Source organism: Ochlerotatus camptorhynchus, unplaced genomic scaffold (genome assembly GCF_037179485.1).
Source record: "Ochlerotatus camptorhynchus isolate MF236.1 unplaced genomic scaffold, CSIRO-AGI_Acam_v1.1 ptg000157l, whole genome shotgun sequence".
Classification (NCBI taxonomy): domain Eukaryota; kingdom Metazoa; phylum Arthropoda; class Insecta; order Diptera; family Culicidae; genus Ochlerotatus; species Ochlerotatus camptorhynchus.
In genome coordinates, this window is record NW_027040647.1 from 347,979 (window position 1) to 373,892 (window position 25,914).

The window sequence follows — 25,914 nt, forward strand, 5'->3', positions numbered from 1 at the left end:
CAGAAGATTTTGTAATGGAAAAATTTCTCTTCTTTCCTTTATTTAACGTCGGTCTCTGTTCCGCAATCTAGTGCCAATCACCGACGGACATCGATTGCCATCCATTGACGACAATCGAATGTGCAGGAAGGCAGCTTCCACACCTGCGTAGGATATCGCACCCATTCACAACACATATGGGCCCGGACCAACGGCTTTACTTCCCTTCCGAAGGAAGACGAAGTACCAGAGATTTTTATGTCTCAGAAAAATCCCACCGACCTCGGCTGGGATTGAACCCAGACCTATTGGGGTGTTAGGAAGCAGTTACGCTTACCACTACACCACCGGCGCCGGCCTGGAAAAATTTTGACAAAATTTCTATAGTTGTATTACGTCAGTTTTTCGAAGCACAACCAAATTTGTCCGTGAAATTTTGCGATAGCAGCTAAAAGTCTGCTCAATCTTTAACTGCAGTTTTTCTCATTTTTGTGTTTTGTAACATGGGACAGTTATGCTTCCACCGGCAGTATACTCCTAGACTGAGAAAAATTTTCATAGATTTTCTCATATTCGAGAAGTTTTTCCTGGTTTTCCACGGCTTTTGCCAGGAAAATTCAATTCACTTTTGCGTGAATCCACTTTTGACGAAACTGTGATGAATTGGTGAGTCATTTGGTTTCCAATTGCACTAGTGCGTCATTTGGTTTAATTGTTAATTGTAACTTGATAGCTCGACTAGGTTGCTATCATTGGCAAAGTTGTTCAGATTGTTTAGATGGGCAAGTGGATAGTGGACAGTTCAATACATAATTTGCTCACTCATTTGCGCGGCTAGAGTGCCATTTGATTTCTAATTTGTTGATTTAATTTGACAGGTCTGTATCCACAATGATCCGGATACATAAAAACTTAAGTAAAACACAAATTTCGCATATATTTCAATTGTAGTTGATTGTTTCAGATTCATGGGATATGATTTAAAAATACAGGAAGTAAAAACATAGTTATTCGGTATACCGTGGTGGCCGTCTTTGATTCCTGGTTTTTTTTTCCAGAAAGCTTTCGCTTAATCAGAGCCCAGCATCTCTCGATTGGATGTAACTCTGGACAATTTGGGGGATTTACAGTTTTTTTTTTATTGGGTATCAAGCTGGAGCTGCGTAACAGCTTAGTTTTCAAGACTTGACCCATTTGAATAAATTTCGCTTCTATCTTTGACTATACAGCAGAAGGACTAGCCTTTGTTGGCCGCTTGAACACTGGATTCCGTGTGTATTATTTCAAGATAGTTATAGAAAAAATGCTGTGACGTGTGCGTGTAGATACATCCGCCACCAAAATAAATGTGATAGCCTATGTTGGCAAGTTGATTAATTTTGGTTTCCTCCCTAAATATTCTATTTTACTGTTGAGATTTGTTTCAATTTAGTTATTTTACCGCACGTATCATTTCAAGATTTCGCGACCGTACCGAACAAATTCTATACTACAGAAGCTCAAAAAAACTTTTGGTGAGCTCTACCGCATTGCGAATCACTTCTGCGTAAGCTCCGTAGACGTAGGCGCGTTGATTCCGACAGCCGCGAAAAGTTAAACATGCATCAATACCACATAAGAAAAGATCGATTTTAGGTAGGGTTTAGTTCATAGATTAACATTGACTGTTGTTTAAAAATGTAAGTACTTGAACACTAAGAAATAAGTTAACTCAAATGCTTTAACCGCATATATAAGAGATTTCGCGTATTGAGAGAATAATATAGTAATCGAGTACAACAAACTCAGGGGAATACAATACCTCCAAAAGTTTAAAAGTTATTAATTGTCACATACCTCTAGTTTCACTTATTTCCTAAACTATTTCTCTCCTTGTTAATCTGGTTAATACTATTGGTCTGCTTGCGTTTTCTTATTAAAGTTTCATTTTCATTTTCAAGCACAGAAGGGGGTCATAGGGCCAGGTCTCCAGTGAAAAACCACTGTCCATACAGCACAAGGGTAGAGGTAAAGATTTGGCACCACAGAATAATAATCACAGGGATCAAGTGAATCCTGCTTAAAATACCGGATAGGGAAGATTAGTGTTTCAAGTAGGGGATAGTCGGAGTAACAGGTAGTAATCGTTGTAGTAAAAGTTGAAAAGTAAACGTACAGAGGACCATGTTTTGCAATACCTTCTTAATCATGATCTTTTTGAAATGTTTGAGAATCAGTGTCAGTCAGTGCCATTGTCTTTGTCGATGTCTTTACGTTTGTCAGTTGCCATTGTCATTATAGGTGTTGTCTCAACGTATATGTTCTTGTCAATGACAGTGACAATGACAGTATCCGTGGAAGTATTTTTCACTGTGTGTGTTTATGTGTGTTTTCACCAAATGATAATATTTCTTCCTCATCTTCTAGTTTTAAGTGCGTTCAAGAATAATTAACTAAAAAAAACAAAAATGTAGCAAAAGTTCATACTATAACATCTCTAACTTACTATCTACTTTTGTTGACTAATACCTAAAAGTAATTTTAATCTTTAAATTTGTGGGACCTCTTAACGGAATTCCTTTATGAAGCGCTTTGAGTGTGTAATTTTTAATTTTATGGCTATGAGTTGCTCAATTCAAAGTCTTTTGTGTATTCGTAGAAGCAAAGTTGGGCTAAAAGCTAAATAGTTACCTAAAAATTCTACCTAAATCGTTTACAACCAGAGCCGAATCACTGATGAAAACCAAAACTACAACCCTGACAAATGTATCGAAATTTTCGAAGGCGAACACTCCGCAACCTATTCTTGCTACTGATTCTGTCCAATTGTTAGGTATCCAAATTATATTCATCCGTTAATATATTATTGAATATATGGATGAATTATCTATTATTGAATAACTATTATTTACGATAATTACATGAAAGAAATAAAATATAAACTACAAACAAAACGTGACTACTAAATTCTTAAAAAGATATTCTCACAAATGTAGTTCACGCAATCAGGCCTGCCTCCACTCACTCGCCACCCTGCACATGATAGACACAAGGAGAGGCCAAAAGGCAAGCGTCTGACACACAAAACCCGCCAAATCCACCTGCAGATAGTCACAATCAACGATTCTACGAATCGCGAGCGCTAACTCTGAGTGAACGCTCACGAATCATAAAAACGCTGACTGTGACACTCCGAAAGCGAAACTAACAGGTTCTATTCGTCAAATACCCGCCATCCAATCTCCTCCCGTATCCAACAAGTACAAATCTCCACTGCAACATCTAACGAATCCAAAACCCCGAAAATCACTCCTCTATAGCAAGTGAGTGGAAGCAACCCTGCACGCAACCTTTCTTCATGATACACTTTTTCTACCTATCTTTCTAGTAGGCCTGTGGACATGCGTTAGCTTCGAAACTTCTAACCAAACTGGGAAATCTATCAGATCACAAGAAAAAACACAAAAACTTAAAACGTTTCAAAACGAGCAAGTAATATTAAATCACTTGTATCGTATGCTAATACTAATTGGCTGTAACAAAAACAATATGCTAAAATAAAATAAAATTTTAATAAAATGATATGCAAAATTTACTAGAAGGTCATTACTTTATTGGTGAGAAGTTTCTAATAAGCCCTCCCAGTTCCTCTGTATGCAGAACAAATCTGATACTATAATCAGAATTGCTCAGTCTGCATGAAGCAGCCGATTTCATCAAGGAAGTTCTATTAACAACCAAGAATTAATCGTTTAAGGCATACTGAAGCATTATGAAGGTGATATGTGTCACTATGGAAAATCATCATCGTTGTTATTGTTATTGTTATTGCTCAGTTCACACCCTGGCAGGCTACTGCCTACCGATCTGCACTTAAGCCAGGCATGAACCTACGGAAATTTAGTCGTGGCCTATGCTAGACCGTATAGCATAACGACTTTCCTTTCGCTAGCAGGCTTTTTGGTCCCACTAGCGTCCGATTAGGGGATAGTAAGAGATTAAAAGAATAAAGAAGAGAGATAGAGGATGTTGTTGTTTTGCTGAAAAAAAACACGTTGGCTTGTTGTGCAACATCAAGTTTGTTAGCTTTCATTCCGTTCCAAGGGGCAACGTCCATCGTCGTCGTACTCAAATACCTGGGAACATCCAGAGGTGCACAGGCCCAACGTGAAAGACTTCCATTCTGGGCAGCTGCTTGACCTGGGCCCAAGTCGAATTCTTATCGGCTTGCTTAATTTACTTGTTGTCGCTCCGTCGCCTTAGTATTTGCCTTTGCTGCGATGTTCTGGCGAATTTAATTCATAATCAAATGCTTGCCTGCAGACTTCGTTTCTATTGCTATCGGCTTCTGATGACATTTACATCTGAGATCCATTTGTGAGGCCACCAGCCACAAGTTATATACCGCAGACAGCGGTTGATGAGACCTGCAACTTTTGAGTGTTCTCCACTGGTGCTGCACATTTGCTGATTTGATCTCCGCTTTTGTGTAAATGTCATATTATCACCGACCTTATTACCATCACCTTAGTGTGTGACATCAGGTGTACGCTCCTCTGTGTTTTCGTTACCAATGCAGTTAATTTGACACGTTTGTTGCATTCCCGTATGTCTCAATATTATTCTTGCTGAACCACCGTCAAACCCACTATCCAGAGGCAGCGAGCCACCTTAACACCTGAAATTATACAAAAACAAATCAAACATTAGCACCAACCCAACCACCCCACACCCCTTCATCGATTGCAATAGCTCCAAGCCATGCAACAGGATCATTTCGTGCCCCATGACAACTTGATCCAGTTGCTTAAAGGTTCATTGTTTTGGCACCAGCCGGGAGAGACTTGGTCCTGTACCAAAGGAAAGCTTGTCTCCATTCCGCTCAGCTACTCGCAATTGATTGTGATATAGTGGGCGGAATATTACAATGTGAGACAATTCAATGCAGACGTCTTCCAAATTTGGCCGATCGTCAGGTAATCAGTGGGTTACCACCTGGCACCTCTTAGCAAGCACTATGCTACGAAGCGGACCGGAAATTTCAATGAACAACCTCCCCCGTCACTATGGAAAATCATCATCGTTGCAAATATAAAGAGATTAAACATAACCCTTTGGGAGGGAATTTGGTGGATTTGCGGTTTTTGGTATAATATTCACTTGATTTGCTTCGTAGAACTCCATCACAGTTTTAGCATAATGGCATGATGCCAATTCGGCTCAGAACAACGGGTTTTCTTTGTGGCTTTTGATTAAGGGTAGCAATGTCAGACTCAACCACGAGTATAAGCGGTTAAGTCGTCTCTGTTTTTAACACTATCAAAGGAGGATTCAACGGCGACTAAAATCAAACCCGAAATCCTTCTGGAACTTCGTAAATGAGCAACGCAGGGAAGTCGGCTCACCCTCTTCCATGATTTTTAATGGTAAAACTGCTGGCAATCAACAAGACATTTGCAACCTGTTTTCAGCCAAATTTGCTAGTGTGTTCGAAGACGAGCAACTCTCCGCTTATCTCATTATTTCCGCGGCCAGTAATATTCCTTCGGTCAACCAAATGCTCAGCGTTGTCGACGCCACTACAGATACTATTTCTAGAGCGGCATCTAAACTTACGATTTCAGCTAAGGTTAGACCCGATGGTGTTCCGTCGATTATTCTTAAAAAGAACATCACTTGTCTTTTAGATCCACTGCACCGCATATTCTAGCTCTCTATGTCCAGCGGCATCTTTCCGTCTTGCTGGAAAACTGCGGATATGTTTCCTGTTCATAAAAAGGGAAGCAAGCGCGACGTAAACAACTACCGGGGAATCACGTCGCTGAGTGCTGAATCAAAACGTTTTGAATTGGTTGTCATAGAGTGCGCATTGCAAGCAATATCTAAGTATAGATCAACACGGAATCATAACTGGGCGTTCCACAACTACGAACCTGCTGTGTCTAACGTCTTACATCAAAGACAGTTTGATTGCTCGGAACCAAACGGACGTTAGCCTTCGATAAGCTGAACCACGAAATTGCGATCGCCAAGCTTGATAGGCTTGATCTTTTGAGATGGTTTTGTTCATACCTTACGGAGCGCCAACTGACAGTAACTTTGGGTACTTGTCGCTCAGCAAGCTTCTGCGCAAATTCCGGTATACCTCAGGGTAGCCATCTGGGACCATTGGTATTTCTCCTTTACTTCGACGACGTTCACCATGTTATCACAGCGCCACGATTATCGTTTGCAGACGATCGGAAAATTTTTTCCTGCGCATCCGCTCACTCGCCGACTACCGTTCTCTCCAAAATCAGATTGACATCTTTGCTGACTGGTGTAGTCTAAACCGACTGGTGGTCAACCCACCTAAGTGTACAATAATTACTTTCTCATAAAAGCATTTAATTTTGAACAATTTTACCTAGTGTTTCACTTTCCAAGGTGCTTCCAAAAATTTGATATTTTGTAATCGTAAAATTGAACATATTTGTAGTTCTGTGGCGAACGTTTCAGCTCAATTGATCACAAGTTAACAAATCGGTATGCGCTGCTATTATATTGAACACAACTGTAGGTGTTATCTTAGACTCAAAGCTTACTTTCACCGATCATTATAACACAATTATTAACAGAGCTAACAACATGCTTGGTTTCATAAAACATTTCTACTTTAAGTTTCACGATCCGTTTACGATAAAAACATTGTACATTGCTTATGTAAGGTCAATATTTGAATATTGCAGCATAGTTTGGTCTCCTTTTTCAATCAGACACGAAGAAAGAATATAGTCCATTCAAAAGCAGTAACGTGGATAAATCACCTTTTCGTGGTACGTTACGGGATGTAAGATCTACAACCGATTCCTAGTTTTGACTACTTCAAACTAGGGGAACAGGATTTTTCAATAATCAAAGGAACACATCTTAGGTCTTGTTACTTTTTATGCCTTGTTGATAGTGATAAGTCCTCGGGTTGCCTGGACCGAGGATGATCTTGAAACAAGGAAAAAATGAGTTAGTTAGTCTTCACCTATTTGATTCCTAATCTTCTATTCGTTGTGCCCTAGTTTGAAGTGGTTAAGACTAGGGTTCTGATGCATGGTAATTATCGGTGTCATTGCTTGTTTTTGTTGCTAAGGAATCCAATTTTGACTGACAAAGGGGCGTGCCTTTGGAGGGTCCTTCAACACTCCGAAGGGCATAAATAGCGGGACCTTTCAATTAGAATCGATTCCTTGCGATGAAGGCAAGAATGACAACTGTATCAAAACCGAATACTTCATCATTTCTTAATAGTGATGGAGTAATACGACATTCACTAAACTAAGGACACGGGATATACTACAATAGATCAAATTATTGGTCGCAGTGGTGTTATGTCCCGAACAAAGGTAAAAAGTTTCTATTGTATGCACTCCGCAAGTTAGGTTTAACTGTATTTCCTTTACCATCTTACACAGTTCTATGTATGCTCATAAATATTCGAACATTAAAAGAGCGTCGTGAATTTTCTACGATTTCATTAGTAAACGATATCATATCACATCGCATTCATTCAATAGAACTATCATCATCCTTAAATTTCTATACACCACCTAGGTATTTAAAAAATAGAAATATATTTGCTACAAAACGCCATCGTACGAATTATGCCAAATTGGAACTCTTGGACCAAATGATGAACGATAACATTGACTTTACAATGATAAAAACCAAATTAAACCAATATTTTAAAACCTCGCGTAACGTCAGCTAGTAGATTTTTTTTTCAATAATTTTTATAAAATTATTTAAAAAAATAGCACTTAAGGCAGCTATTGTAAAACGGTCTCCATTTATTAACGACAAATAAATAAATTAAAAAAATTAAATTCCATCCCTAGACATCAGAAATTATTTTCATTATATTAAGGTGAATTGCTGTGACATCCTTATTCTCGGAACCACTTCGAAACTTTAAGTGCACAAATATCAGCATTTACGACACGTGCAACATTCAAATTGTTACTACACGTTTGCTGCACTGCAGCATAGGGGAACTAGGGACAAGAAGGTCACCCTAACGATAGCTCGTTTTTATATGATTCCGTGAATATTTATAGGAGTTTGTTAATCGAATTGTAAGTTTATAACCTTGTCTCCATGTGTCATCATTGAAATTAAAATTAAACCCCATCAAAAAATGTTAATGATTTTTTCAAAATGTCATGTCAAACCTGCTCTAAAAAATGCTACGGGGCAAGAGGGCCACTCTTATGGGGCAAAAAGACCATATGTCTAAAATGAAGTGAAACTGATAAATGTTCATTTCTAAACAACAAATTACTATTCTTAGGTATAACAGCAACTGCTTTTATTGTTTATTCCACTAAAATATTGATTCAACGATATATTTTTTTTTATATCTAAAACATATAAACCATGTGCATCAAAGATTCAAATGGAAACTATTTTTGATACTATTTTATACAGTTTGTTTTCCAAAATTTCACGAAAACAATGTATATTGGAAACATAAATGCCCAATTGTGTTTTTTTTTTTTTTTTTTTTTTTTTTTTTAATTATAGTCACTTTAACGCTCTTGGGTTATTCGTGACTTATCCGGGGTTGAGATTAGAACTCGTGACTTTGGCGTGAGAGGTATGGATGCTAACCACTACGCCGGGGTCGCCCCCACCCAATTGTGTTAATTTCTCAACATTTTTGTACAATTCAATACATAAATGTAGGGGTGGCACTCTTGCCCCGTATAAAGTTTATTTTTAGGAATATAATTTTTGATTAATTACAAAATTAAACAGAATATTTAATAATTTATTGTTATTAATGTATCAAACAACCATCAATAGTGATGTCTCAATGAAGAAATTGTGAAAAAAAAAATTGGAAATTCCGAAAACCTTATTTTATGATGCCTTATTCTTATAAAAAAAACTAGCTTTTCAATGCATCAACACAAAATGATTTTTTGCATTTTTTTTACGACTTCGATTCGGACAGAACTTTTTAGAATGCTTTATAGGAATACCGTGCAAAGGTTCATCATGAGATAAAATTGAAATGATTTCACTTTCAAAATATATTGAGGGTGGCACTCTTGCCCCGGGTGACCTTCTTGCCCCTAGTTCCCCTACATGAAGTAGCAATTTCAGATGAAATGGGGCACTGATTTCCGAGATTTGTGTAATTGAAAATTCAAAGTGGAAGTGCATGTATACGTGGCGGCCATATGTGGACTCTATAAAGAATCACCTTAAGTACAACTAACTAACTCAGTTCATTAAACAATGAATCGCGGAATTTTTTTTTTGATCGTATCTAATCGATACATTAAAAATTATCTCCAAAACGCCTTAATGTACCTCCTTAGTGATCAATCGATAAATATCAAAATAGCTCAAAAAAGTATGCGTCAATCTATCATCTATGGTTACACACAGTGGCGTCCCATAACCTCACCTTTTACCTGTGCACCAACTTTCAAAACCAGATTTTATGGTGGTAAGCTCCAACTCGGATTAACTTTTAATACCGTCCCTGTTTGGATGATCTGCAAAATATTTGCTTAAAGTCGCGTTGATTCACTCTGATGTCGACATCAAAGCAGCCGGACATTCTTGATCGGGATTTAATCCGAGGATAATATCAGTTGGAGCTTACCACCATTAATGCCATAGTCATAGGGTAGAGCGCTAATTCGTCGTAATCGCCCATTTCCGTTCTATATTTCAGAGAAGATCTATAATTTCAATATCAATGATTTCACCGTGCACAAATCAATAATAGGTTTGTTCCGATGCGTTAGTTCATTAGCTACAACATAAATCCTAATTAGGATTAATAGATTTTTAGGATTTAGAATTAATTTTATTAGAAGATTTAGAATTAATAGAGCGCATTGTATGAGCATTCTGTGCCGACACGGATGAAGCAGCGACGACAACGACGACCGTGAGTAAAAAACACATGCGAATCTCCACACATACAAACACATGAGCTCGAAGAAAATTAGTAAGTTAGGCTAGCAATCGCTAGAAACAGATCAGGATACTGCACACACGTTTAGGGAAAGCTAGCAAACAAACGAACAAAAATGGGAAAGGAACAAGAGTCATGAATAAACCTAGGTTAGGAACACGAATAAATCCTAAATGATTTCCGGTATTTAGCCATGAAATAAATGTTATTTTCGTAAAGTAAAAGCTTTCCCCGTAATGTTAATTTTTGTTGGTTAGATTCTTCACGTTTTGGTCGTTCTATTTTGCGTTATCTTCTTGTAGTATTTTTGGTTGTAGTTGAATTTACTCCAGGTTGGACTGCCTGGGAAAACAGTCTCCGCACTCACGTGTCAGGATCGGGGGAGGAAATCTGAACGGGAAAGTTCCTCCAGTGATGATAAATGTGTGTGGGGTTTTTGTGTTACGGTAGAACGACGGTTAACTTCAACTTTCGCTTAAGACCGTTGGAAGCGGCCTCTGTTTGTGAGGATCTCAATCCCTCATGGAATTTCAGTCTGCTGAATCGCTCTTAAACTAAATTTCGGTCTCTTCCATTCATAAACCCGCCCTGAGGTTGGGTTTCTTGCCGGGCAAATTAAACTTGACGAGTGGTCCTCTTCGGAGGTGGCGCTTAAGCCACTCGTTTTAGAGACAGGAAGCGTATTCGGTGGTCGAGATCTCGCAGGCCGCGAGGCGTGCGTTACATTTGGCTTATTGTAGGAGAAGCTGGATTGTAGGAGAAGCTTATTGGCTGGATTGTAGGAGAAGTTTGTTTTGATAGTAACACTGCTCATTCGCAGCCGGTTTCTGTTTGTTTTAGTCCATTCAAAGTCACTTCACTGAAGTTATTCGTGTACCTCTGTAAACTCTAGTTTTGTGAATTTACGTGGAAAGTGGAAATCAGTTGATTCGTGTTGACTTTATTTAGTTTTACCGTATATTTGGTGTTGTGAAATTGCCAATTTTCTGTTTGTTGTGCTAGTGGTGTTGCAAAAACCACCTTTCGATCGTTCGTCTAACATTCGACGCGCCACCTACATCTGGATTTAGTAATCTGCTTATTGGGCATTTTACGCGTATAGGGCATTAATTCCGTTCAACGAAATGACCAGTACAAGTGCGTGCGACCGCTGTGCCAAAACAGTGAAACCGGACGAAGACCACATCGAATGTATGGGGTTCTGCGACCAAGTGTATCATGTGAGATGCATTAATTTGAACTTGCCGTTCGTCAGGATTCTTCGCGAGAAAATCAATTTGTTCTGGATGTGTGATGAATGTAGCAAGTTGATGAAGTACGCCCGATTCAGAAACACTGTTTCATCCCTCGGTAACGTTATTTCGACGGTGATAGGTAGTCAGCTGACCGGCTTATCCGAGCTGAAAACCGAAATGGCCAAAAACAACAATCAGGTCGCTCAACTCACTCACATAGTTAATGCTGCTACCCCAGGTACATCTGCTAGACCGAATCATGATCGCCCCTCAAAACGCCGTCGAGGTGATACGGAAACACCGACTAAACCGACTACTGGAACAAGAGTCATTGGAACTAGCGATACGCTCGCTGTCAATGCTCCATCAAGCCTGTTTTGGGTTTACCTTTCCCGGTTTCACCCCAGTGTTAAGAGAGATGTGGTTGAGAAACTTGTTCGTGATGGACTGCGAACGACTGAACCAGTTAAAGTCGTCTCTTTAGTGAAAAAAGGCACCGACCCACTATCGATGAACTTCATCTCCTACAAGGTCGGCATTCCAATGAAACTAAAAGAGAACGCTTTGAACCCTGAAACTTGGCCACAGGGGATTGTATACAGAGAATTCGAGGATACTCAGGCGAAAAACAATGTGTGGCTACCTCCTGATATCCAAGTACTCCCTGCTGTTCCAGAGACTATTCCGGGTGGCTCTCCAACGGGCACACCGTTTGGGACACCAGCACCTCTCGATATGCCAGCCCCTTTAGGTACACCCAGTATAACAGTCACCCCTTAATCCCCTCATCTGACGAATCAACAATGCCCCCGAGACGCACCGTAGAAAGTCTGATGGAAGCCCCCGATCGCCCCAACACAGTCCCGCCTACCGCCGCCTTCGTTCAACATAGTCGTCTCGGCCCTGTAGTTGGTGGTGGAAAGGGGGTCTTCCACCATGCTTGCATAGGCAAGTACCTCTGTGATTTAAGTTTATCGTTGCGTGATGAGTTCTCCCATACTCAGGTTATTCTGACCCCGGTCCAAAGCGAATTTTCGGTGATGCCCTCTGAAAATCTATTGAGGCAAATTACTTCTCAACCAGGACGCAACGTAGAAAGCATTTTGGGAGTCCCCAGTTCCTCTAAATCAGTCGCGCCTATTGCAGCCAGCGTTCATCCAAGTCGTCCTGGCCCTGAGTTTAGATGTGGATTGAGGGTCTCCCAGCTTGGTATATTAGGCAAGTACACACTTACTAGCGAACTTTCACTGCCTGATGATGATCATAATTCCAGTGCCTTCAACTCACCTCAAACATCTGCTAGTCGGCAACATGGAGCCACCACAGTCAACTGCACTCCGGGACGCATTCTTGCCGTCCGCCCTGAGGAAGCCCCTATTCCACTCATCGCAGTCGAGCCCCTCCTGCCAGCAACCAGCAGTCGTCCCGGCCCTGCGTTTGAGATGGGAGAAGGGGTCTTCCACATTCCTGTTATTGGCAAGTATGATCAACCGACGAATATATTATCGCCTGAAAATATCTTGGTTTCCAGCGACCCTACTCGAACATCCTTCCTCCGTCAAGTGACATCTACCAGCTCCCAAATGCAACTACACGCTGAACCTTCCGTTGTTCCCGAACAGCGGAGGTCGGACATAACGATTTACTATCAGAACGTTGGTGGTATGAACGGCCTCGTGGAAGATTATCATCTGGCCGTCATGGATCACTGCTACGACATTTTAGTTTTGACCGAAACATGGCTCAATTATCGAACCATTTCAAACTATGTCTTTGGTGCTGGCTACGAAATATTTCGCTGCGATCGAAACACGAATAATAGTAGGAAAACTACTGGGGGAGGCGTCCTTATCGCAGTTAATTCCAAGCTGAAAGCAGAAGTTATCGAGGACGATTCCTGGAACAGGGTTGAACAAATGTGGGTGGCTATTCAACTTGGTGATCGTCAATTGCTTCTCTGTGCAGTGTACATTCCTCCAGATCGAACCCGTGACTTGGAGCTTATTGACGCACATTGTCGATCCGTCTTGGCCGCTTCAGACAAAGCAGGCCCTTCCGACGAAGTTATTGTTCTTGGCGATTTTAACCTACCGGACATTGCATGGACTCCAACCCATAGTGGTTTCTTTTGTCCTGATCACGAGCGTTCATCTTTCCACGTAGGAACCATCCAGCTCCTGGACAGTTATAGTACCGCAATTCTGTCACAAATCAATGGCCTGTTGAATGAAAACAACCGCACCCTGGATCTCTGCTTTGTGAGTGCTCGTGATACAGCTCCTTTCCTCTCCACGGCACCCGAACCTTTAGTCAAGGTAGTGCATCATCACCCTGCTTTAGTTATCGTGATCGAAAATAATATTGTCCATGATTTCACCAGCACTCCAAACGCTGTGTCATATGACTTCCGTAGAGCTGACCATTGCAGTATCGTCCATGTGCTGTCTAATCTAGATTGGGAGCATATTCTAGATCCTGTAGACGTCAACATTGCTGCACAAACCTTTTCTCACGTCTTGGCATATGTCATTGACAGACACGTTTCCAAAAAGATCATCCATATCGACTCTCGCGTCCCGTGGATGACGAAAGATCTTCGCTCGTTGAAAAGAACTAAGAAGGCTGCTCTCAGAAGATTTACTAAACTCCGCACACTGCCACTGAAATGCTACTATGTCAGACTCAACCACGAGTATAAGCGGTTAAGTCGTCTCTGTTTTCAACGCTATCAAAGGAGGATTCAACGGCGGCTAAAATCACACCCGAAATCCTTCTGGAACTTCGTAAATGAGCAACGCAGGGAAGTCGGCTTACCCTCTTCCATGATTTTTAATGGTGAAACTGCTGGAAATCAACAAGACATTTGCAACCTGTTCTCAGCCAAATTTGCTAGTGTGTTTGTAGCCGAGCAACTCTCCGCTAATATCATTACTTCCGCGGCCAGTAATGTTCCTTTGATCAACCAAACGCTCAGCATGGTCGAAGCCACTACAGATACGATTTCTAGAGCAGCATCTAAACTTAAGACTTCAACTAAGGCTGGACCCGATGGTGTTCCGTCGATTATTCTTAAAAAGAACATCACTTGTCTTTTAGATCCACTGCGCCGCATATTCCAGCTCTCTCTTTCCAGCGGCATCTTTCCGTCTTGCTGGAAGACTGCGGATATGTTTCCTGTTCATAAAAAGGGAAGCAAACGCGACGTAAACAACTACCGAGGAATCACATCGCTGAGTGCTGTATCAAAACTTTTTGAATTGGTTGTCTGTAATTGAATTGAACTGTATCAAAACTTTTTGAATTGGTTGTCATAGAGTCCCTAAATGCGCATTGCAGGCAATATCTAAGTACAGATCAACACGGATTCATAACTGGGCGTTCCACAACTACGAACCTGCTGTGCCTAACGTCTTACATCACAGACAGTTTGATTGCTCGGACCCAAACGGACGTTATCTACACAGATCTTACGGCAGCCTTCGATAAGCTGAACCACGAAATTGCGATCGCTAAGCTTGATAGACTAGGGATCGGTGGAAATCTTTTGAGATGGTTTCGTTCATACCTTACGGAGCGCCAATTGACAGTAACTTTGGGTACTTGTCGCTCAGCAAGCTTCTGCGCAAAGTCCGGTATACCTCAGGGCAGCCATCTGGGACCATTGGTATTTCTCCTCTACTTCGACGACGTTCACCATGTTATCACAGAGCCACGATTATCGTTTGCAGACGATCTGAAAGTTTTTCTGCGCATCAGCTCACTCGCCGACTGCCGTTCTCTCCAAAATCAGATTGACATCTTTGCTGACTGGTGTAGTCTAAACCGACTGGTGGTCAACCCAGCTAAGTGTACAGTTATTACTTTCTCACGCAAGAAACAACCGATTATTTTCAACTACAAACTACTAGGCACGACTATCGAACGGGTGCACTGCGTGAAAGACTTAGGCGTTTTTCTAGACTCAAAGCTGACATACTCACACCATATATCGTATGTCGTCGACAAAGCGTCCAGAACGCTTGGCTTTGTCTTCAAGATTACTAAGAACTTCACGGACATTTACTGCTTGAAATCGCTCTATTGCTCTCTCGTACGATCTACGTTGGAATACTGCTCTGCTGTCTGGAGCCCGAACTACAATAATGGGGCCGAGCGAATTGAATCTGTTCAACGACGTTTTCTTCGCTTCGCGCTCCGTAAGCTGCCTTGGAGATACCCACTTCGTCTTCCAAGCTACGAGAATCGCTGCCAATTGATCAATATCGAGCCCTTACGTATCCGAAGAGATGTTTTCAGAGCCTTAACCGTCGCCGATACTCTGCAAGGAAGAATTGACTACGAAGCAATTCTGCAACAAGTGAACATTAATGTTCAACCTCGATCACTACGCAACAGTCTTATGCTGAGACTTCCACTTCTTCGAACTAATTATAGCATAGGGAGCGCTATTTACGGCTTGCAGCTAGTGTTAAACCGAGTAGCGTCGATGTTCGATTTCCACTTGACACGGAATATGCTTCGCCGAAGATTCTCTGCCTTTTTTGCTGACCGAAGGCGCTTGATACCCAACAGCTAAGTGTAAAATTTAAGACTTATAAATTTTTAGTAACTTGACAATGCTTTCCAAGTTATTTTCGTTTGTAACTGTAGTAACTGTAGTATATGTATGTCGTCTGTATAATCTGTATTTTTTACAACACATCATTGGGACTATTTCTAGTCTGTTGATGCAACCATAACAAATAAACAAATAAACAAGAGCAAAAAAGGCGATTATTTCCCATTTAATTCCACTTAAGGGGGTATTCCCAATCTTTTGCCTTTTTTCGGCCTGTTTTTCAATTAATTATTTTAAAGGAAAATGAATAGTAATGCGCCTAACTCTTTGGGATTCTTGTTTATTGAACATTAAAGTTTACAAATAAATTTTTTCCGACATAAAAAAAGACATTATTGACGTCACAAAATGGCGGCAAACAGACCCCTGTTCGCCGCAAACGCCTGGACGGGCGAAGACTTTTCTCTGGAACGGCTTCATCTGAAACAGATTTCGTGATGAAATTAATAATCTGCATAAGATTCTCTGGAGCTTCTCCCGTTGGCAGCAAAAAATCTTGCAAATTAACAAAATGGCGGCCATATGAAAAAACAGGCGATTTTTAGCCCGCTTTTTTGCAGCTTTAAGGTGCTTCAAACAATGTTAAATGTTAATATTTTTGGCTGAAAATGGGAGAAGCTCCAAAGAATTTAATAAGAAAGAAAATGCGCAAAGATTCAAGTCAATATCTCTTATAGTTTCTGAGAAAAATCTTCGCCCGATAAAAAAAATGTGGTTTCGAGAAAAACGCGTTTAAAGTTTTGACTTCAGTTAAAACCATTTGGGGGTTCTTACCATTAGTCAGCTATGCCTGGACACCGAATTCGCTGATCGGAAAACGGCTTGGGGGGATGAAAGTATATAGTCTAAAGTACAAAAAAACGTGAAAAAAAAAATTTGATATTTTGAAAAAAAAAAGATCGGGAATACCCCCTTAAGTATTTTGTATCCATGACAAATACGCATTTCGCTTCAATCAGTGTTTTTCCCCAGTGGTAATTGTAGCCGAAATACGTATCTATCATGGATACAAAATACTAAGTGGAAAATAATCACCTTTTTTGCTCATGTGAACATTCCACTAACAACCCAATTCATAACATTCATTTGATTACACAGCCAATCGTAGGAGGTGAGCTTATATGAGCCAACCATTCCTAACAGATTAAATTTGCCGGTGCCTGGATTTTTTATATCATACGCATTTATCGCCCGTAGTTATACGATTTATTCATATTTTGATTTTGCCTATTATTCGTTTATAATTTTTAATATTCGGATATTTGAACTAATTGAATGATTAACCGACATCCCTACTACGTCCGATCGCGTTCCTACGTCAACCTTCCTTTCGTGCCCCTAGGTCACAGACACTTCTAATGGTTTTGTTTGTGGTGATCGAGCTGCTATCGAAAGTATCTCAACTCGCTTTTGCAGGCCTTCGAACATCACCTTCTCAAGTTCGCTGAACGTTCTGGATTTCCCTCTTAAAATTGTCAAAATTGTACATGCTTGTATGAGAAAAATATTAAACTATCACTGAAAATGAATGTAATCCGTCACCAACAAAAGAAGCCGTTATGTCTACTAACATGATTGTGTTTCCGAACGAAACGTTTTCTTGGTCACTCTCACGAACTATTTGCAAAATATACCAAGGGTAAGACGCACATTAAACGGGCCTGTTTCTAATAGCCTATTTCAGTCGTCACAACTACCTTCACGACTGCACTCATAGCCATAACTCCGATAAACCGGATTACCAAGACTAATGCGACCTCACACAATTATTTAATCGAATTCTAGGCGCTGATAACCGAGAGCAAACAGAACATTATGTTAAAGAAATAAGGGGAAACCTCAACTGCACCAGTATTCATGATCTGACACTGGAAAAAGTGCACCACTTCAACGCCCCAAGCGGCAAGCGAGCACATGGAACCAGCGAGTTGCTAAAACATTTACAACACCCTACTGGTACGACGGAGAAGATGGCGTACATACAATCAATACGCCCTCTTATCGACTGTTTCCTAGAAATTTTTCAGCGTTCCGAAAAGGTTGGTTACCACTCACGTAAACGAAAAAACAGCAATTCTTATCTAGCATGCGTGCTACTCATGGAAAACATACCGTACTCCTGCGTCAGTTCCGGAGCCATGGTGTGCGAAGTGTAGTCGAAAAACGTCACATTCCACGGCTTTGAATTTCGATCGGAGGTCATGCTGTCGTACATCATGACGGTGTACTGGGTTCGCCCAAGGTAGACGGACCGCGAAGTGGCCCACCCAATAGATTCGGCTTTCTCCCGGTCTACAGGGGTTCCGAATCCAAGAACTTTTTCACGCCTTCCCGTTTTGGGATCGATCAGGAACCAGTCGTCGCTTTTCTTGCCCGAATAGAGAATACCATCGCTGGACCGACACGGTGCATTCGCCACCAACTGTGGAATGGTGTAGGGTAGCTTTTTTAGGCCTCCCTCGGGATTCCGATACGTGTAGAGACTGCCATCGCGTGGATCCGGCAAGTAATGTGGATTCATCTCCGACAGAGATGGCACCCGGATGGCCGGTTCATCTGCAATTGACCATCGAATCTCACCGGTGATAGGATCAATGGCAGTCAGCCCACCACCAAGGGTGGAGAAAACCAGCAAGGTTTCTTCGTCTTTTGCAACAGCAGTGCAATCCTGAAAATAAACAGTATTGAGAAGGTCAAAACAAAAATGTAGAAATACTTCGTATAGCATATTGGGTTTCCCAATCAATATTTGGATTTAAAAAGACTCAAATCTAAACAACGCAAAACTAGAAAAAAAAATCCCAAAAAAAAACCGGTCCATAAAGAAGACAGAGATGACGCACATTTTTACACCTATTCTCTTTCACGACTATTTCATCATCTTCTTGCCAACTAAAATTCTGCGCACAAGTAGGGTGGGTGATCCAGCAGTGAAAATTCATTTATTAAAAAATAAATAAACTATATGAATATAATTTGTATTCGTCAATCTATGTCTATTTTTCTTGAAAAATATTACATTGTATTTAAATTGCACTTTTATTTTCGAAAACTCGTCCTCCATTAATAGGAACACTGTTCCAATAGCTGTGGTACATGATTGCTAACTTCAGTTCCTATAATAGTGGAACGCAATGATTTCTAATGGATTCCACTATTAAAGGAACACTATTGCAACTATTATTGGTACAAAGGAGCCAAAACCTTAAGGAAATTAATTGTTTTCCTTTATTTTAAGGCTAAATTCAAGTTTTAAGTATGCAAACCTAATTTTATTTTAGAAGAGTTTCCTATGAAAAATAAATTTATCTGGTTTTCCGCCATTATTATGGCATAAACCCCATGCCGCATCTATAAGTACAGCACGATTACTGGAACACTTACCCTAAATAGCTTTTCCCTTGCTTATCTCCTCCAGTTCACAGTCTGCCAACAGAGCAATAATTACAATCATTCTTCATCAACATTCAAAAAGGGCAAAACGCTTTTGTAAACAATGGCTTTAGCCGTCGATTTCTCGCGAATAATAGCTCGCACATGCAAACAAACAACACCGTCAAATAGAGGAATGTTTCCTTTACCAGCTGGTATGGTTAATTAGCAGGAGTGAGCTTTTATTTGCGAGAAATCGGCGGTTGAAGTCAATGCTTACACAATCAGTTTAGCCCTAATGAAATGTTGGGAACGTCATGTAGTAGAGCATTCTGTGCAGCGTGGAAAAAAATCTTGATCTTCCAACTCACCTCATTTCGCTTTGACGCATTTTCACTGTGCGCCCCAAGGAGCAATAGCAGCATAAGCAACAAAGGTAACATTTTGTTAATCCTTTTCCACCGTAGAATCATTTTGTCCACTTTTAGCCTTAATTTCACAAACAACTACTAAAACCACCCACTACACATACAACACGCTGCAAACACAACAACAGCACTGGCTTAAACTTGAGGAACTTTTTCTTCCCCCTTTTTTTATTCCCACATGGATCTTTGATGACGATGATGGAAATGCAATAATTTTCCACAAATAATAACCGAAAACAACAACCTTTGTTGGTTTGCTCGAATACGATTCATTACACCGCACAACGACAGATTCCTTTTAGAAGTACCAAAATTGCAGATTAATGCTGCAGTTGATCACAAAACACTGTTTTTTTTCTATTGAATGTTTTTTTTTTCCTACTTCAAATGGAAAAATAAACACGCGAAACTCGATTTTAGGTCTGATTTGATTGAATGGCTGGAAAGAACTAAAATATGAATGGAAAAGTGTTCCCATCGATAATCTTTTAGCTGTCTAAGCACCGAAACGTCATTTGACGTTCGTACGTATTAAGGCTAAAGCCCTATAGTGCACTTTTGAGTAATGGATGCATTTGTCAAATTCAGAGTAACTTCTACTCAGTTCCGGTTTTCGGGAAATTAGCAAAACTGAGTGAATGTTACTCAATTCTTGTAAAATATATCGGTATTTAAAATGAGTAATTTGAATTGACATTTAGAGAATGTGAGAAAAGTAAACAACACATTTATTAAAAGATAAAATAATAACATTAAGGTTACATATCGTTACATTGCAAAGATACCATTAATTTTGAAGACTTCTCATATGGAGAACATTGGTACATCAGTCCTCTGAAAGTTGATTCGAACTTTCTACATATCATCGGTCACAAAATCAGTTTAAAGAAATCTACCTTCTGGCTTGTTGATATAAAGTCGAGTATGAAGTGCAAAGTAATGCTGGCGATTGAATTGCTCCAGACATTGAGATCATTCGAACGTCTCTCGATCCTACACAATAGTTGATTGGCATCTTGCCTAATGTTCCTCTTTCGCCAGGTCCAAAATTTCCTTCTGCTGCAAAATCCACACATCCTCTTTGTTCTGCAATGGTTCCTGTTTGGTTTCGAAATAGTTGGTTTCTGAAGATGCTGCAATGCTCGTCGATGTTGATTCTACAATTTTAAATTATTATATCTATAAGAATTTCATGATTGAAGAAAAAACGGGGACTACGAACATTTTGTAACTCTTTGACAAATGCACGATGAGTAATTTTTTGGATGGTTACTCTAAAGTGAGTAATCATTGATTTAAGATAAACAGAGTTAATGTTACTCAGTTTGCTAAATCAATGTTACTCAGTTTTTGACATTTTGAATAAAAATACCAAACTGAGTAGAAGTTACTCACTTTAGAGTAAAAATAAACGAGCGTGTACACACACGTGACTGTTTTCGCTCTTTATGCACTCACACTATTCTAAAACTACTCATAAATGAGTAAAAGTCCACCCAATGAAGAAGTGATTTTGACAGCTCAACAATTTTCGATCTGAAAATTTGCACTTTTAGAACTACAAGACAAAAACATAACATTTACTTTTAAATTGAAAACTACCTAGTTGTATTAAATGTTGTCATTGCTAGAATAACGAATTAGTGGATACTTTTAAATTGAAAGGTCAGTATTTTTAATGATACAATTTTTGTTTTTTGTGTGTAATAACACAAATTTGCACCGGTTCCCCTGAACTGGAACCCCCGGACACCCACCCCGACGGGTCCTCGCATCCCGGACCAGGACCCCAATTGGCGTTAACGGCACCGTCGAAAAATTTGCTCTTTCAGCAAATATAGACAGTTTCTTATGGGAATTTTCGGTGGAGTGAAAGGATAGTACAAAGTCCGCCATGTTTCACGCACAGTCTGACGTTTGCTTATGGATTTTCTCATAGGAGTAAAGAGCTACAGAGTCGCCGTCAACGCCAATACCCACAGGTCACCCTTAATCGCACCCGAAAAGAGCAGGAATTAAGATGCCCTGCCCGAAGGCCCGAAGATCTTTTTTTTTCATTTCTTTCCGTTTTATTTTGCTTTACCCTGCACTCAACTACTCAAATAATTCCAAAATATGTATGTTTATTTTAAACATGAGAAGCATGTTTAAAATAAACATATTTATTATTGTTCGCATAGCTACCCTAATAAAAAATAACCATAAACGAACGATAACCCAAATCATTGAACTATTTCACAAATGGTTTGGATGATACCCAGAACACGTCGTTAAGCAAATTACCCATACAATTTTTATTAGGGTATCAAACCAAACAAAAATAAATACGTTTATTTTCAACACGAATATTTTTGAAATAAACGTAACATTATTTTTATTTTAAACATTGATTTCACATGACTTCAAACATGGAATACGTTTGAAATCAACCTAATTTATGTTTGTGGCCAGAACAAACTGAGTTTACATTTAAATTTACCTCAAATATTTTTGTTACGACGATAGTTTTTTCTGCGTGATGACTTCGGTTTTGTTGCGGGCCGTTTTCAGTTGATTGGCAAAGCTGGGGCAATATTTTTCCGAATGTAAACAAGAAGGAAAAAAGGCAGGGCACGCTAAAAATCGTTTACCCAAATTCTATCTTGTTGAAATAAACATGCTTTTGACTTTAATTCAAACATATATATTTTTGTTGCAAACATGTTCTTAATTTATTTTGAATTATTCATATGTTTATAGAATGATTTAAATGAACAAAATTCGGTTCCGTGTTGAACGTCGATTTCTCTTGAATGACCACCATCCCACGGAATCTGACTACACCAGCTCATACACAGCAAAAAAAAATGTAATATCGATCAACGTAATTCAAGCTGATGTATGAAATAATGATGTAATAGCAAAAAGCAGATACAATATTACATCAATGGATGTAATTTTGTTCGCAAAATCGATGTACATCGTATAATGTGATATTACGCAGCAGTTTCGATGTAATATTCAACAACTTTTTTTGCTGTGTAGAACAAACATTAATTTCTCTGTCAGATGATTTAGTTAGTTTCAGTCGAGGTTTCAGTGGATGTGTTGTCATTCGTAAGAAACCGACGATCCAAGTCATTGTTTACGTTTCGAGTTAGACCCTTCTGACATGTCTCCCCTGATTTGATTACATTTGGCTAGTTTCGCCCTAATCATAATTTACTCCACAAATGTCATTTGACGGCATGCATACGAGATCGTTTTTGTTTTGTTTTGCTTTGGTTTGGTTGAGGTTGAACTGGTTGAATGGTTGTTCGTCAATCGGTTTTGTTTCCGATTAGGTATAACTAAATTTACTACATTTTTTTTTTTCATAATAAAACTGCGTGCATGATAGATTAAAAAATGTTCATTAGACGCTTGCATAGTTCTGCTCAGTCACTAGCAAAAGTGGTTCCCAGCAATTTAAAAGGTAAATCGAAAAGTTCTCAGCAATGGATCACCCGCCAGTTGAACGATCCCTTTGTGGAGAGAGCGAAGATGTTGAACTACCGGTAAGCGTTGATGCTGCTGGGTTTGGAGGAGCTGTCCGTACAGTAGTTATTACTGAAAACTACTATTTTTCAGATGTCGAAGTGCCTTTAAATTGTTGGAAATTGATCAGAAGTATAACATTATAAAACCTGGCTTCACGGTCATCGATTGTGGTGCTGCACCAGGTTCATGGTCTCAACTGGCAGTACGGCAATCTAATGCCGATGGTTCCAAACCAGATAAACCTAAGGGTGTGGTGGTAGGGATTGATCTGCTGCAGATATATCCCATTGCGGTAAATATTACAAATAAGCTTGTTTCAAAGCTCCTAATACCACTCTGTCTTTTAGCATGCCATAATGCTGGGTAACACGGATTTCACAAAGCAGGAAGCGCAAGACAAAATCCGTTCATTGCTGGGCGAAAGACAGGTGGACTGCGTTCTTTCCGATATGGCTCCTAATGCTACCGGTGTACGCTCCCTCGATCAGGAGAACATTATCACTCTCTGCTATTCGGTGCTACGGTTTGCGATTCTGATGTCCTCGCCGGATGCATCACTGCTAGTCAAAATCTGGGACAATGGAGAGGTTCCGACTTTGGAGAAAAATATGCAAAAGTACTACCAACAGGTCAAACGAATCAAACCCAGAGCGAGCAGAAGCGATTCAGCGGAGAATTTTATACTGGCACGAGGTTTTGTTGGTATGGAACGGTAGCGAGTACCTTATGCTTCTTTAGCAACAAGGCAAGTTATTGCTATAGTGAAGTAAATTAATCGAGGCTACCACAGCGAGATTAGAATTTGTCCGAAGCAGCCCTGCATCTGGTCTTTTCCTTTAGTTCACCTTTGAAATGTTCAACTTTTTTTAACGAGATTTTTAGCCAAAGGCTAGTTTAGCTCCATGAAATGAGTAATTGCTTTCAAATGTATGTTGTGAACCCTGCTGATGAATTTCGAGAAAGAAGATTGCTAATTGCGAGACATTAGGAGAGTAGCTTTCAGGATACGTTAGAAGTCTGGAACTAGGCTCAGGTAGGGATTGAAAAGGCTCAGCAATGCAAGTCGGTCTTCGGAGGTGATCCATCATCGATCTGGTCATTCCCGACAATCACGACACTCATATGTGCTCGTTTTGAAGCAGTTGCTGCTATGCTTGCTGATGTGAGTGAGTTGGTGAGTGAGCTCAACAGCTTGCGTTTATGGGGTGTTTACATCTGTACTCGCCAACTAGCACAAATTTCAGTTGCTTCTGAAATTTCATGCTGGTAGATGCTGATGCCCTGTTTACATTATGCTGGTGAGCGTTTTTGCTAGCAGCGAGCTCATTAGCGCTAGTGAACTAGCCTAAGTGTAAACACCACATTAATTTTGCCATCTTTCTTTGTAACTCACACAGTTGCACGTGATTTCTTTTGTCGTTTCTGCTTTTTCTCATCATCGTACTGCAGAAGTCTTCACTGTTTTTGTTGTGCTTTTTAACATCAGCAGTGAGTGTTACGTTTAGCCTGTGAGCAGCGACCATTACTGGTGATTGTTGTTTGCCATGGCTCTACCTCTCACTGCGTAACAAAATGTTCTGTTAGCGATAGTCGATTGATGCGTTGACGAGTGTCGAGTGAGTGTCATGATAATTTCCATCACTGCTCAATATGTTTGGAACCTTTGAATGGGATAGGAACAGTATTTTAAATTTTGAAAATTTAATCTTCAATTAACGACTTTGAATGTCGGCTTATTTCAAAACTTTTAATATTGTTTTGAACTTGGGAACAACCAACAGGTCTATGTACCTACCGTCCTTCCCGTTGCACTTGTCAACTTCTGGGATACTCTACACTCACATGGGTGGTCGCATCCGGGTCCTCCCCCTTTTTTTTATACAGGGGGGAATCTGCTCCCAGACACCTGAGAAGATAACTCAGGGTGTGGGGATGGGATAAGTAGCTCTCCCGACCCACTAAACCTTACCCTGTGCTCTAGGCCCTTGCCCTCCCCGGAACCGCCCGAAAGCATTGCGTCATGGGAGGGGGCCGGTTGCGCTATGGCGCATCACTAGGTGTTGTGTCCGACGTGACACTCGCTACTGCACAGTGAGCAGCTGTGCAGGGCCTTCCTCTAGTTGTTCGCTGTTCGTTGTTCGCCTGAGTTCTAGAGCAGACGTGATAGCCAGCCAACTGTCCTGGACCCATACAGGACAGATGTGACCGCTTACCAGCTGCGTGTGCTAAGCACTCTAAGAACCCGGCGTCACTCCTGCCTTTGCACAACGAGGGTTTGTGCTGGGCTTCTCAACCTCCTGGGACGAGCTGGATGGGGTTCCAGCGTCCCTACTCTGCGGTAGTTCGTTTAGCCGCAATATCTCTCACTTGGGTTCGATAATTAACGTTTCCAGGGCACACCACGAGGAGGCGAACTACTTCATGCCCCCCGGGTCCTCCCCTGAATAGGCTCAAGTGTCCGTCCATACATGGTTGAAGCTTGTAAGATAAGGCTTACCCTATAGGCTGCCTCGAGCAAGGGTACTTTCCACAAAGTCGTTTGGATCAGGGTGAAGCAACAAAACGACAAGAAGGAATCAATTTTAGACTATTAGCTACTTAGATATGTCCTCCTCCTCGGTGTTGCTGCTAGTGTTCGGTAGGCTGTTACAAACCACGGACTGTGCTGAACTGTTTTCTTCTTCGGCTGCTTAGCAGCTGTCCGTGACACTTAGCGGGGCTCGTCTGTCAGACCCCTCCGGCGACGTTGGTTACGAATCACCGGATTGCCTACTCGCCGTAGGCAACCCCGGCAGACACCGCGGTGTTTCTGCCCAGGAG

The 25,914-nt window shown here is 40.5% G+C and overlaps 2 protein-coding genes across 2 annotated transcripts in view; one reads left to right on the forward strand and one right to left on the reverse strand.

The window, feature by feature from the left end:
• Ire1 (serine/threonine-protein kinase/endoribonuclease Ire1) overlaps positions 1-20,001 on the reverse strand; it is a 28,678-nt gene extending 8,677 nt beyond the window's left edge. Inside the window, exons 1-2 of the mRNA XM_065222098.1 lie at positions 19,519-20,001; positions 17,888-18,443 (exon numbers count right to left, since the gene is read on the reverse strand). Of these exons, the coding sequence (XP_065078170.1) occupies positions 17,888-18,443; positions 19,519-19,620 (658 nt within the window). The 5' untranslated portion in view covers positions 19,621-20,001. The remainder of the gene's footprint in view (positions 1-17,887; positions 18,444-19,518) is intronic.
• A 2,855-nt stretch (positions 20,002-22,856) lies between these two features.
• Positions 22,857-23,878, forward strand: Mrm2 (Mitochondrial rRNA methyltransferase 2). Its single transcript, XM_065222093.1, has 3 exons — positions 22,857-23,111; positions 23,185-23,386; positions 23,442-23,878. Exons 1-3 carry the CDS (start codon positions 22,963-22,965, stop codon positions 23,808-23,810), a joined length of 720 nt encoding a protein of 239 aa, XP_065078165.1. The 5' UTR covers positions 22,857-22,962; the 3' UTR covers positions 23,811-23,878.
• Positions 23,879-25,914: the final 2,036 nt, after the last annotated feature.

Coding starts and splice junctions, on each gene's coding strand:
- Mrm2 (XM_065222093.1), top strand. CDS start 22,963: ATGTTCATTAGACGCTTGCATAGTTCTGCTCAGTCACTAGCAAAAGTG. Junction 23,112..23,184: donor GCGAAGATGTTGAACTACCG/GTAAGCGTTGAT, acceptor ACTATTTTTCAG/ATGTCGAAGTGCCTTTAAAT. Junction 23,387..23,441: donor TGCAGATATATCCCATTGCG/GTAAATATTACA, acceptor TCTGTCTTTTAG/CATGCCATAATGCTGGGTAA.